Below are 12,372 nucleotides of genomic sequence, written 5' to 3' on the forward strand. Positions count from 1 at the left end.
ATTGCAATGAAAACAAATGAAATAAGATCATTAATAACATTCAAAGATGTTGGCGTAAGTGCAAATAAGTGTATGTACTATATATTCATTTCTAGATCTAGTAAGCTGGTATATTTTAAGGTGAAGAAAATCTTGTCTGTTGAGTTTGCTTGTTTATAATTGCTATTCATTTATTATTGCTTGTGGTCACATCAGCAACTGCACTTAATCATATTAGTTTTGTTAACTTTTCTTATATTTATACTTAACAATATCTAGCCTGCATATTTCAGAGAATCTCATTGGAACTGAAACCACTTCTTCAGGCCCAAAGATACTAAAGATTTACTTATCTATTTATTTATTTGAATGGAGACTTATAGAGAGAGAGAAAGATACCTTTTATCTGTTGGTTCATTAGGCAGAGTTAGAGAGGGAGAGACAGAGAGAGGGATCTTCCATTTGCTAATTCACTCCCCAAATGGCTGCTGCAGGGACTAGCTCAGGCCAAAGCCAGGAGCCTGGAACCCTATCAGGCTCTCCTACGTGGGTTGCAGGGGCCCCAGCATTTGAGCCATTTTCCACTGCTTTCTCAGTGGAAAGTGGAGCCAGTGCTCATATGATGAGCCACAACAGTATCCCCATAAGCTCAGGCTTTAATCTCTGTTCTGGGAAGAGTTAGTGCATACAAGATGAAATTGAATAGCTCTCATTCCTTCCAAGCTAGAACTCCGCAGTTTCACTTTATCACTTTTAAGTAAATTCCCAGAATATAAGTGAACCTATTGTAACTAGAACTGATTTTAAAGTTTCAAATAGCTCCTCTTATCCATAGTTGTGCAAATGAAGACTTTTTTTTTTTACATTAAAGCATTATGAGAGACTGTATGCCGAAGAAATGATGTATTTCTTGTCATGTTTTATTTATCGATTACTCCTCTGGGGTAAAACACTCTATCACACATTTTAGGAATAGGAAACTATTACACAAGTTTTTAAAAATATTTTTTTGAGAGCAAGAGCAATGGAGAGAGAGTTCTTCCATTTACTGGTACATCCCCATATGCACATAACAGCTGGGGCTGGGCAAGGCTGAAAGTAGGATCCTGGAACTCGATCTGTGTTTCTCACATGGATGGCAGGGACCTACATATGTGAGCCTTTATGTGCCACCACCCCTTGTGTGCATCAGCAGGAAGCTGGAATTGGTGATGTGGAGCCAGGACTTGAGTCAGGCACTCTGATATGGAATGCAGTCATCTCAACTGCTTTGCCAAACATCTGCCCTAACGCATACTGTTTTTGGTAACAAAACTCACATAAATTTTTCACATTTTCATCATTTTGACAGCATAAATTAATCTAAAGTAGTATAATTGTATCTGTAACCATAACTGACAAGTTTACCACTCTATTTTAGCCTTCAGATAAACATCTCTTCATAAATATTAGTTCATATTTCATATTCTTGTCTTTATTGTCTTTTTAAAAGACAATATTTTTTTTTTTTACAAATTGTTGGTGTTTTCCAATTTAATTCACTATACTTTTAACATACATCTCTTGGCCTTTTACCAGATTGATTTACCTTTGTGTTCCTCTGCTTTAAAAGCTCTGCTTCTTAGGAAAAAGGAAATCATCCTTTTAAAAATAAGTTGCCAGATAAAAGGCAAGAAACTTATTCCCTCTTTACATAATAATCAGGTATGGATCTTAACCATTCACATAGAGGGGTATGGAGGTGTGGATAATCCAAAGAGCATTTGGATTTTGCTTCCATGTGAATTTCTGTACTTAATTTTGAATATAAATATGCTTGGTCTAGGAGCTTACTATAGAATTAAGTTATATATTTTTATACTCTGTAAACCTGATTGAGAAGCATTTAAATACTGATTTGTTTACATTCTTGTCCTTTCTTTGTATCTATTCTATATGAACTGTTATTTTTTCAAATATTATTCAGTTCCAAGTGAGGTGGAACTGCTTTTATTCAGATCTTCTCTGGAGCTGGGGTTGAAGTTATTTCAGAGGGTCTTCTCTAAAGAATTATAAGCTACACACAAAAATTAAAGAAATAAAGATAACATGTCGGTACTAGCCATTTATTCAAAGCTGTGAGTATACAAATTTAAAGATAAAATTTTCATATGTCTCCATGCAAATCTGTAGCTCATTAATAATTAACTGTCCCTCTTGAGCCTGTTTTTTACTGTTCTGTTATATATTTGGCCTCAGAATTGAGTGAATATTTGTATAACCTTTAGTATTAAGGCTGTTTATTCACTACTTATGTCTGTTTTTCAGTCCCAGTTGTGACATGATGGAACTAAGGCGCCGTTATCAGAATTTGTATATACCTAGTGACTTTTTTGATGCTCAGTTTACATGGGTGGATGCATTCCCTTTGTCAAGACCATTTCAGCTGGGAAATTACTGCAATTTCTATGTAATGCACAGAGAAGTAGAGTCTTTAGAAAAAAATATGGCTATTCTTGATCCTCCTGATGCTGATCACTTGTACAGTGCAAAGGTTTGTATTCCACTCTATGATATACAGCTTAAATTCCTTAATTAGGATAATTGTTATGTGGAGTTAATCTGCAGAAATTGGTTATAAGTAAGAAGGCCTCAGTACATGTTTTTTTCTTGTCTGATTGATTTTCTTAATTATTTAAGTAATTTATCCTAACCTCCATTTGCCTTACCTCTTAAAACTCATGAAAACATGAGGATGAAGTTGATGTTATTGAGGTTTTTTTAAGAGTGTTTAATGACTTCTGAGAGCCCCTGGTAGAATCTGATTTTGGGTACATGCACTAAATGTTAGGCTTAAGGGAAAAATTTAGCATACTGTTTATTATAAGTTTTCTTCTGCTTTAAAATATTATTTGTCAAAAAAAGCAGCCCTTAAAAAGTTACTTTCCATTTTTATTAAAAATTTCAGATTACTAATATTTAAGGATAATTAGTAGTACTTCTCATTTTTTTACATTACTTTAGACTTTTGACAGGATTGAATTATTTGACTATAATAGGTTATGCTGATGGCTAGCCCTAGCATGGAAGATTTGTATCATAAGTCATGTGCTCTTGCTGAGGATCCACAAGAACTTCGAGATGGATTTCAACATCCTGCTAGGCTTGTTAAGGTAAAATGAAACATTTATTTTAAAGTTTAGATTGTATTCACTTTACTTAGTTCTAACTCTATGTACATTATAAAGTTAAAAGCGCTATTTTTAATCTTGTTGATTCGTATTGTTAAGGTACTCAGATTTAATGATGTAGGTGTTTTTCTCATTGCAGATTATGGTTCTATCTTATTTGTATGTAACTAGCTCACATGTCATTTTGGTCTTTTATATCTGTAGCATGATAAATCTTAGTGGTAATGGGATTTAGAGTGTCTTGATGCTGTTAAAATTTGAATTATAGCTTGTTTCTTTAAAATAATTTTATCTGAAGAAATATTTTAGAAGGATGAGTTATGATGTGTAAATCCTATTCCATTGCTGAAATGCAGTGTGGAACACGATGAACTGAACTCTTCCTTGACTGACAGATACCAGAGGTAGTAAAAATGATGTTGGAAAGGTTTGTACCTTTCCTTTTCAAGTATTTATTTGTGATTTGATGAGTTGCATAATCTATGTAAATGATTCTTTGTTTTGAATTAGTTTTTAGTGGGCATGAAAGGCAAGGATGAAGCCATGGCCATTGGAGGCCACTGGTCTCCTTCGTTGGATGGACCAGACCCAGAAAAAGATCCCTCTGTGTTGATTAAGACTGCTATTCGTTGTTGTAAGGCTCTGACAGGCATTGATCTAAGTGTGTGCACACAATGGTAAGTACCAATTCATTTCTTGATTAGAAATGTTTTTCTTATAGTATATGTAGATGTTTTTGTCTATGAGTACCCCCCCCACCCCGGCCCAGCCCCCAGTATTTTAGCACCTCTAATCATGCAGATAATCTGAAAAGCAAAATCCCCATTAGTAGCAAAAGTTTATTTGGTGCCAAAAATGTTTTGGGGAAGAAGTATTGAGAATTGATCAAAATAAACTGAAAATTTTTTTCATTATGCTGTATTTTGGAAGTTGGATGTATGTTGAAATACTTTTCATTTCATGCATAGCTGGAGAAGATCGTCAAGAGAGAACTTCATTTCATTATAATTCTTTTGTTATAAAATGATGTAGTTGCTGATTATTTTTGTTCAGCCATATTTTCTCTTGAGGGTTATTTGTCCTTTGTATTTTAGTATATATCTTGTGACTTACTTAAGAATATTCTTTTTTAGCACATGAGATCTGAACAGCTATCCAGCTTCTTCAGGTATTCTCTAAAGTATGGGTAGCTCTATAATGAAACTTAAAGAATGTCTTGGGGGAACATATTCTTCTTGTAACCATTAAAATATTGTACAAATGTACCAAAAGAGGAACTATGGCTTCTATAATTTTTTTTTCTTTAGACCAACCTCAAGTTCTTGCAGCAAAATTTCTTTACTTGATGTGCTACAAGTGAACTAGGGTCTTTAAAATGTATTTTAGAATTTTTTTTCCAACATGCTTCTTCCCTTGCAACAGGTACCGTTTTGCAGAGATTCGCTACCATCGCCCTGAGGAGACCCACAAGGGGCGTACAGTTCCAGCTCATGTGGAGACAGTGGTTTTATTTTTCCCGGATGTTTGGCATTGCCTTCCCACCCGCTCAGAGTGGGAAACCCTCTCCCGAGGATACAAGCAGCAGCTGGTCGAGAAGCTTCAGGGTGAACGCAAGGAGGCTGATGGAGAACAGGCACTGAACGCTAATCCCTTTTTCTATTTCCGCTTCTCACAGGCACAGGAACACAGGCACAAATGCACACCACACACTACATAACAAACACACATGGAGGAACATAAATGGTAACAGCGACTGGTAATCCAGCTTTCAGCAGTATAGTTGTATGTTCTTTTCTCTTAAAAATTCTGTCTATTACGCTGACTTTTAAGACTGCTAAGACCTCAAAGGAAAATAGTTGTGCTTAAATTGCACAGTTTTGTTTTTATCATAGGTCTAGTTGCTGGAATCTGGGACCAGTTGTTGAGCAAGATTCAGTATTAAGCCATTCTAAACATTTTGCCATTTTCTAAAGTTTAAAAGAATTTTCTCTTTCACGGTCATCAGTTCTAGTCATGGATATTTGAAATTGGACAACCACAAGTCTGAGAGATTTGAAATTTCAGGCTATGTGGCAACGTCTTTGGTACATTTCAAAGGTCTGACTAAATCAGTCTTTGGGTGGCTTGAAAATTGGGGCAAGATCACACACTGTGTGGTTAGTGGAGACCAGCAGTGTTTGTGCATCCCTGATATCCTTTGTGTTGTAATTTATCACCCTTTTGTGTTTCACAGATCTGGCTTTGATTGGCTGATGAGTGTCTTTGTGATCAGTTAAAAGTGGTAGAATGTATGTACGTGGACTTGCCTAAATAATAACTTTAGGAGAAGACAATCTGAAACATTTGTGACCTTGCACAGATCAGCAACAGACTTTTAAAAATAAATTACTTTTATTTTAAAGTTTCAGAATAGTAATTATGTTCTTAACTTTGTATGTCAGGATGAAGAAGAAAAAGATGATGGTGAAGCTAAAGAAATTTCCACTCCTACCCATTGGTCTAAACTTGATCCAAAGACAATGAAGGTAACTTGGAAATTATGAAGGTTTATAATTCTAAATCTCTGAACAAGAAGAGTAATCTTGGTCAGAATGTGTAGTTTAATTTTGTTTTATTCAGATAAAAACTATTCAAGGGGTGGACATTTAACCTAGCTGTTCACATACCCACATTCCATATATGAGTACCTGCGTTCAGATGCCAGCTCTGCTACTGATTCCAGCTTCCCACTAATGGAAGACACCGAGAGGCAGTACTTGGGTCTCTGCCACCCATGTGGGAGATCTAGATTGAATTTCCTGGCTCTTGGCTTCGCCCTAGCCCTGGCCTAGCTTTTTGGGCCTTTGGGGATTGAACCAGAGGATTGGAGTTTGCTGTCAGTTTTTCTCTGCCTTTCTTTTTCTTTTCTTTTCTTTCTTTTTTCTTTTCTTTTTTTTTTTTTTTTTTAAGATTTATTTTATTTGTTTGAAAGAGTTACAGAGAGAAGTAGAAACAGAGAGAGGTCTTCCATCTGCTGGTTCACCCCCCAGATGGCCACAACAGCTGGAGCTGATCCGATCTGGAGCCAGGAGCCAGGAGCTTCCTCTGGGTCTCCCACGTGGGTGCAGGGGCCCAAACACCTGAGCCATCCTCCAAGGCTTTTCCCAGGAGCATTAGCAGGGAGCAGGATTGAAAGTGGAGCAGCCAGGACTCTATAAACGGTGCCAGCACGCCTATTTATTAATTTTGCAAGTTAAGATTTACAGAGAGAAGGGGAGAGAGCTTCCATCCACTGGTTCACTCTCAAGATTGCTTTTACCTGGCTAAGCTACAACACCAACCCCTGAAACATCCTAAAATAGATTACAGGGGACTGGCATTTGGCACAATAGTTAAGTTTCAACATGGGATGCCTTCATCCTATATTGGAAATTTTCTGACCCAGTTTCCTTCTAATGTACACCATGGGAGTTCCTCAGCTGGTAGCTCAATTACTTCAGTCCCTGTCACCCACATGGGGGACCAGATAGAGTTCTTGGCTTTGGCCTAACAGCTCTGGCTGTTTAGAGCATTTAGGGAGTGAGCCAATGGATATAGTGTCTTTCTCTGTTTTCTCTGTGTGTCTGACTGCCTTTCAAATAAAAAATAAATAAAAACTCAGAAAAAGTCTTCAAATTACTTTCTAAAATTATTCTGTCATATTGTATTTCTTTTCACAAGCATTTTGTATGGGCTATACAAGTGTCTCTGTCACCAAATTTTTTCAGAAATAATACATGTCTAGCAGATAAAGCTGGTACCTGAGATGCCAGCATGGTTGCTGGTTTGAGACCTGACTGCTCCTCTTTCAATCCAGCTTCTGCTAATGCACCTAGGAAAGCAGTGGAAGATGGCCCAAATGTTTAGGTCCCTTCTACCCATGTGGGGGACCTGGAATAAGCTCTGGGCTCCTGGTATCTGCCTGGCCCAACTCTGGCTGTTGTGGCCATTTGAGGAATGAACCAGCAGATGGAAGGTCTCTCCCTCTCTGTCTCTGACTCTGTAATTCTGCCTTTCAAATAAATAAAAAATAAAAATCTTAAAAAAAAGACAATTATTTTGTTTACTGTTTCAAAAATCCCATTTTCTTTATCTGTTTTTATGCTCTGTATATATAGGTAAATGATCTCCGAAAAGAATTAGAAAGTCGAGCTCTTAGTTCCAAAGGATTAAAATCCCAGTTAATAGCCCGATTGACAAAACAACTTAAGGTAGAAGAACAAAAGGAAGAACAGAAGGAATTGGAGAAATCTGAAAAAGAAGAGGAAGAGGAAGATGATAGAAAATCTGAAGATGACAAAGAGGTATGTTTGAGTCATTTAAAAACACCGTAATGGTATTTGCAATGGTCTTTTCTGAAGTTCTTGGATTGCGTAACTTAATGCTGTTTATTTGTATGTGTGTGTATACAAAATTATGGGATAAAACTCAAGTCTCTGAAATATTTTATTGAATCATTTTATATCTTGTGATGGCTGTTACATAATTTTGTGCATTAAAACTTGCAGAACTGTTTACTGAAAAGGTTGAATTTTATAGTACGTAGATTATACTTCAATTAAGGTACACACACACTCTGGTTCACTCCCCAAAATGGTTGCAACGGCCGAAGCTGTGCCATTCTGAAGCCAGGAGCCAGGAGCCAGGAGCTTTTAGGTCTGCCACACGGGTACAGGGGCCATCTTCTACTGCTTTCCAGGCCTTAGCAGATAGCTGGATCAGAAGTAGAGGAGCCAGGATTCGAACAGGCGCCATATGGGATGCTGGCACTGCAGGGCATGGCTTTATTCACTAAGGCACAGCACCAGCCATGAACTAATATTTTCTTATTTGACTCAGTTATAAACATGTGCTTTGGTGATAAAAGTATCCCAAAATTAGCCAGTGGAATCCCTTTTAATGTGCAGGGTGAACAATTGACCTCATAGTTAAGATCCCAGTTAGGATGCCCATCTCCCATATTCTAGTGCCTGGGTTCAGTTCCCAGCTCCAGCATCAGATTTTGGCTCCCCATTAATGCAGACCATGGGAGGCAGCAGTGATGGCTTAAGTAGGTGGTTCCTGCCACTTACCTGAGAGACCTGAATTGAATTCCCAACATGTGCTTCAGCCCTTCTGCCACTATAGGCATTCATTTGGGGAGTGAAAAAGTGAATGGAGACTTTGTACCTGGAGACTTTGTACCTGTTGTGTTTAGAGACAAATGTCTCTCAAATAAAGAAAAAATACTTATCAAGTTACCTGCCCTTTTGACTCTGTTTTCAGAGTACTTATTTTCTTGTGAAATAGGATGTTTCAATCTTAATTTTTTTTTAAAAGACTTAGTTCTTTAAAAGAGTTAGAAAGGAGAGACACAGATCTTTGATCCACTGGTTCACTCCCTTAATGGTTGCAACAGCCTCAGCTAGGCCATGCCCAAGCCAGAAACCAACTACTTCCAGTTCTCCCATGTGGGTGATAGGAGCCCAAACACTTGGACCATCTTCCACTGCTTTTCCCAGGCCATTAGCAGGGAGCTGGATTGGAAGTGGAGCAACCAGCATGTGAACCAGCACCTGTATGGGATGCTGGTATTGCGTGCTTTGGCCTTTCCTGCTGTTCCATAATCCCGGCCCCAAATGTTTGAATCTTAGTGTGCGTTATTCCTGCTCTGGTTCAGGAATAAGTCATTTCTTTAGGAAGTCCTGATAACTTTTGGTGGAGAGTAGAGTTTAGAAGCCAAGATATGCTTTTGTTGTGAAGTTGCTACTTGGGCCGGCGCTGTGGCTCATTAGGCTAATCCTCTGCCTGTAGCACTGGCACACCGGGTTCTAGTCCCGGTCGGGGCATCAGATTCTGTCCCAGTTGCCCCTCTTCCAGGCCAGCTCTCTGCTGTGGCCCGGGAGTGCAGTGGAGGATGGCCCAAGTGCTTGGGCCCTGCACCCCATGGGAGACCAGGAGAAGCACCTGGCTCCTGCCTTCGAATCAGCATGCTGCTGGAAGAGGGGCAACCGGGACAGAACCCAGTGCCCCGACCGGGACTAGAACCCGGTATGCCAGCACCGCAGGCGGAGAATTAGCCTATTGAGCCCGCGGCGCTGGCCTGTATTATTATTTTTTAAGAGACTGTTTATTTAAAAGACAGAGGGACAATCAGAGATACAGTTTCCATCATCTGGTTCACTCCTCAAATACCTGCAACAGCTGGAACTGCGCCAGGCTGAGGCCAGGAATCCAGAACTCCATCCATCTGGGTCTCCCTCTGGGGTAGCAGGGACCTAAGTACTTGGGCCATCATCTGCTGCCTTCTCAGACAGGAGGAGCTATTGGAAGCAGCATAGTTAGCTTTTGAGCTGGTACTCGGGTAAGGAATTCAGGCTTCCCAAGTGATGGCATAACCTGCTGTGCCATCATATCTGCCCTGTCAGTATTGCTGAAATTAATTTAAAAATAATTTTGTATGTGCTGTCCCTATGCTTTTCAAGTTTTTATGTCATACTTATAATACATTTACCTAGAATATAGCCGTTACATATTGTATTTTGTTAATCATTTAGTCTTCATTCTGTAAGTATATGTAAAATTTTGTTAGTGTCTTTTTTTTTTTTTAAGATTGATTGATTTATTTGAAAGGCAGAGTTAAACAGAGAGAAGGAGAGGCAGAAAGAGAAAGAGAAGTCTTCCATCAGCTGGTTCACTCACCAGTTGGCTGCAATTGCCAGAGTCACACCAATCTGAAGCCAGGAACCAGGAGCTTCTTCCAGGTCTCCCACATTGGTGCAGTGGCCCAAGGACTTGGGCCATCTTCTACTGCTTTTTCAGGCCATAGCAGAGAACTGGATCGGAAGTGGAGCAGCCGGGGCATGAACCGGCACCCATATGGGATGCCAGCACTGCAGGCAGTGGCTTTACCCATTATGTCACAGCATACTTTGTCATTGTTAAGCTCATCTCTGGTAGATTCCTCAGAAAGAGCTTGTGGAAACAATATTTAAGTTCATCAATTTGACAGTGGTTTATGGCCTTTATATTTGGAAGTCAGTTTTGCTGAATACAAATCTTTTTTTTTCCTTTAATACCCAAAGGTGAGTTACTTGAAAAAGTTTGTGGAAAAATAAATTTAAAAGATGTTTATTTTAAAAACTATTTATTTATCTTTATTTGAAAAATCTTCCATTTGCTGGTTGACTCTCCAGTTGGTCATAATAGCCAGGGTTGGGCCAGGCCAAAGCCAGAAGCCCAGAACTGAATCCAGTTTTCACAACTTGGTGGCAAGGACCCAAGTACTTGAGTCATCATCTCCTCCCTCCCAGGGTATACATTAGCAAGAAATCAGAGTTGGAAACAGAGCTGGAACTCAAATTAGGCACTCTGATATGGGATGCAGGTATCCCAAGCAACATAATAATAGCACTAAATAACGATCCCTATTTTCCTTTTTATAAGTTCTGTTGTTTTGGGAAAATATACTTTTTTTTTAAGATACTATTTATTTATTTGAGAGGTAAAGTTACAGAGGGAGAGACAAAGGTCTTCCTTCCTTTGGTTCACTCCCCAAATGGCCACAACAGCCGGAGCTGCGCCTATCTGAAGCCAGAAGCCAGGTACTTCTTCCCGGTTTCCCACGTAAGTGCAGGGGCCCAAGCACTTGGGCCATCCTCCAACTGCATTCCCAGGCCATAGCAGAGAGCTGGATTGGGAGAGGAGCATCTGGGACTAGAACCGGCGCCCATATGGGATGCCGGTGCTGCAGGCAGAGGATTAACCTACTGTGCCATGCCCCCCCCCCCCATTATTTTAAATTTACTGTTTCAGTCATTTTTAGTGAACAATTCAGTGGCATCAAATACCTTGAAAATATTCTTCAGTAATCATCAGTGTCCATTTCTACATCTTGGTCATCCTTATGCACAAAAAAATCTACCCATTATTCAGTAACTCTCAATTATTCCCTCTGCCATATCCTTAGTAACCTCTGTTTAACTTTCTGTGTGTATATACTAGATTCCTCACGTAATTGGAATCCTGTAGTATTTGTCCTTTTGTGTCTGGCTTATTTCGCTTATCACATAGTTTCCAAGGTCATCCATGTATGGACTAAAATTTCATTGTTTTTTTAGACTGAATAATAACTTTATATGTATTTATAAACCACATTTTCTTTATTCTGATGGATGTTTGGGTGGTTCTCATTTCTCTGCTTTTGGATATGATACTGCCTAACAAGACCATTATCTTGGCCTGGTGCTGTGGCATAGCAGTTAAAGCCACTGCCTGCAGTGCCAGCATCCCATATGGGCACTGGTTTGAGTCCTGGCTGCTCCACTTCGATCCAGCTCTCTGCTATGGCCTGGGAAAGCAGTAGAAGATGGTTCACGTCCTTGGGCTCCTGCACCCACATGGGAGACCCGGAAGCTCCTGGCTCCTGGCTTCAGATTGGCACAGCTTCAGCTGTTGCGGCCATCTGGAGAGTGAATCAGTGGATGGAAGACCTCTCTCTCTACCTCTGCCTCTGCCTCTATGTAACTCTGCCTTTCAAATAAATAAATAAATTTTTAGGGAAAAAAAAAAGGAACATTATCTTTGTATGTTTGTGGGGGTTTTTTTAGTTTGTTTTTTCTCTTACTTAATGCCTGTAGCAACCAGGGCTGAGCCGGGAGCCTTGTACTTTATCCAGGTCTCCCTTGTGGGTGGCAGTTAGTGAAGTATTTGAGCCATCATCTCCTGCTTCCAGGGTGCATGTTAGCAAGAGGCTGGGTTGGAAGTCGGGGAGCCAGCATCTGAAAGCTGTACTCTGGTAAAGAATGTAGATAGAGCAAGTGGTTGCTTAACTCACTTTTCTTAGTTGAATTTAGTTTGCTTAAACTTCTATTAGGAGTTTTGCTTGAGATTTTTTAACTTCACAGAGGCCTAGTCTGTTTTTCATTATCTGTTCAAGAAACTGCAGTGGTATAGCTTTGTTAGGATTTCCTCTCTTGTCCTTTGTTATTTTTTCTCTAGACCTTCTTTGTCTCTTTTGCCCTATCCTGCATAATATTGTTTTTGTTTTAGGCAGTTTCTCCTAAATGTGGTGCTTTGTAATGGAAGGAAGACCCAGTAAATCAGCTTTGCAAATTCATGGGCTGGAATAGGGACCTTTCTGATCTTAACATGGATGCTTTGCGTTTACTCTCCTGTTGGGAACGATACTTCGCCTAGTTTCAGCTGCTTTACTTAAATTGACCTG

The 12,372-nt window shown here is 39.4% G+C and overlaps 1 protein-coding gene and 1 non-coding gene across 2 annotated transcripts in view; both read left to right on the forward strand.

Annotated features, from left to right (window-relative positions):
• The window catches only part of CCAR1 (cell division cycle and apoptosis regulator 1), a 51,811-nt gene that overhangs the window by 23,948 nt on the left and 15,491 nt on the right, over nt 1-12,372 (forward strand). Inside the window, exons 10-15 of the mRNA XM_017348736.3 lie at nt 2,287-2,512; nt 3,018-3,131; nt 3,660-3,826; nt 4,572-4,782; nt 5,591-5,674; nt 7,286-7,471. Coding sequence (XP_017204225.1) covers nt 2,287-2,512; nt 3,018-3,131; nt 3,660-3,826; nt 4,572-4,782; nt 5,591-5,674; nt 7,286-7,471 — 988 coding nt within the window. The remainder of the gene's footprint in view (nt 1-2,286; nt 2,513-3,017; nt 3,132-3,659; nt 3,827-4,571; nt 4,783-5,590; nt 5,675-7,285; nt 7,472-12,372) is intronic.
• On the forward strand, nt 3,465-3,529 carry LOC127484289 (small nucleolar RNA SNORD98). Its single transcript, XR_007911170.1, has one exon. It is a non-coding gene; the product is annotated as a small nucleolar RNA SNORD98 (small nucleolar RNA).

Source organism: Oryctolagus cuniculus, chromosome 15 (genome assembly GCF_964237555.1).
Source record: "Oryctolagus cuniculus chromosome 15, mOryCun1.1, whole genome shotgun sequence".
Taxonomy (NCBI): Eukaryota; Metazoa; Chordata; class Mammalia; order Lagomorpha; family Leporidae; genus Oryctolagus; species Oryctolagus cuniculus.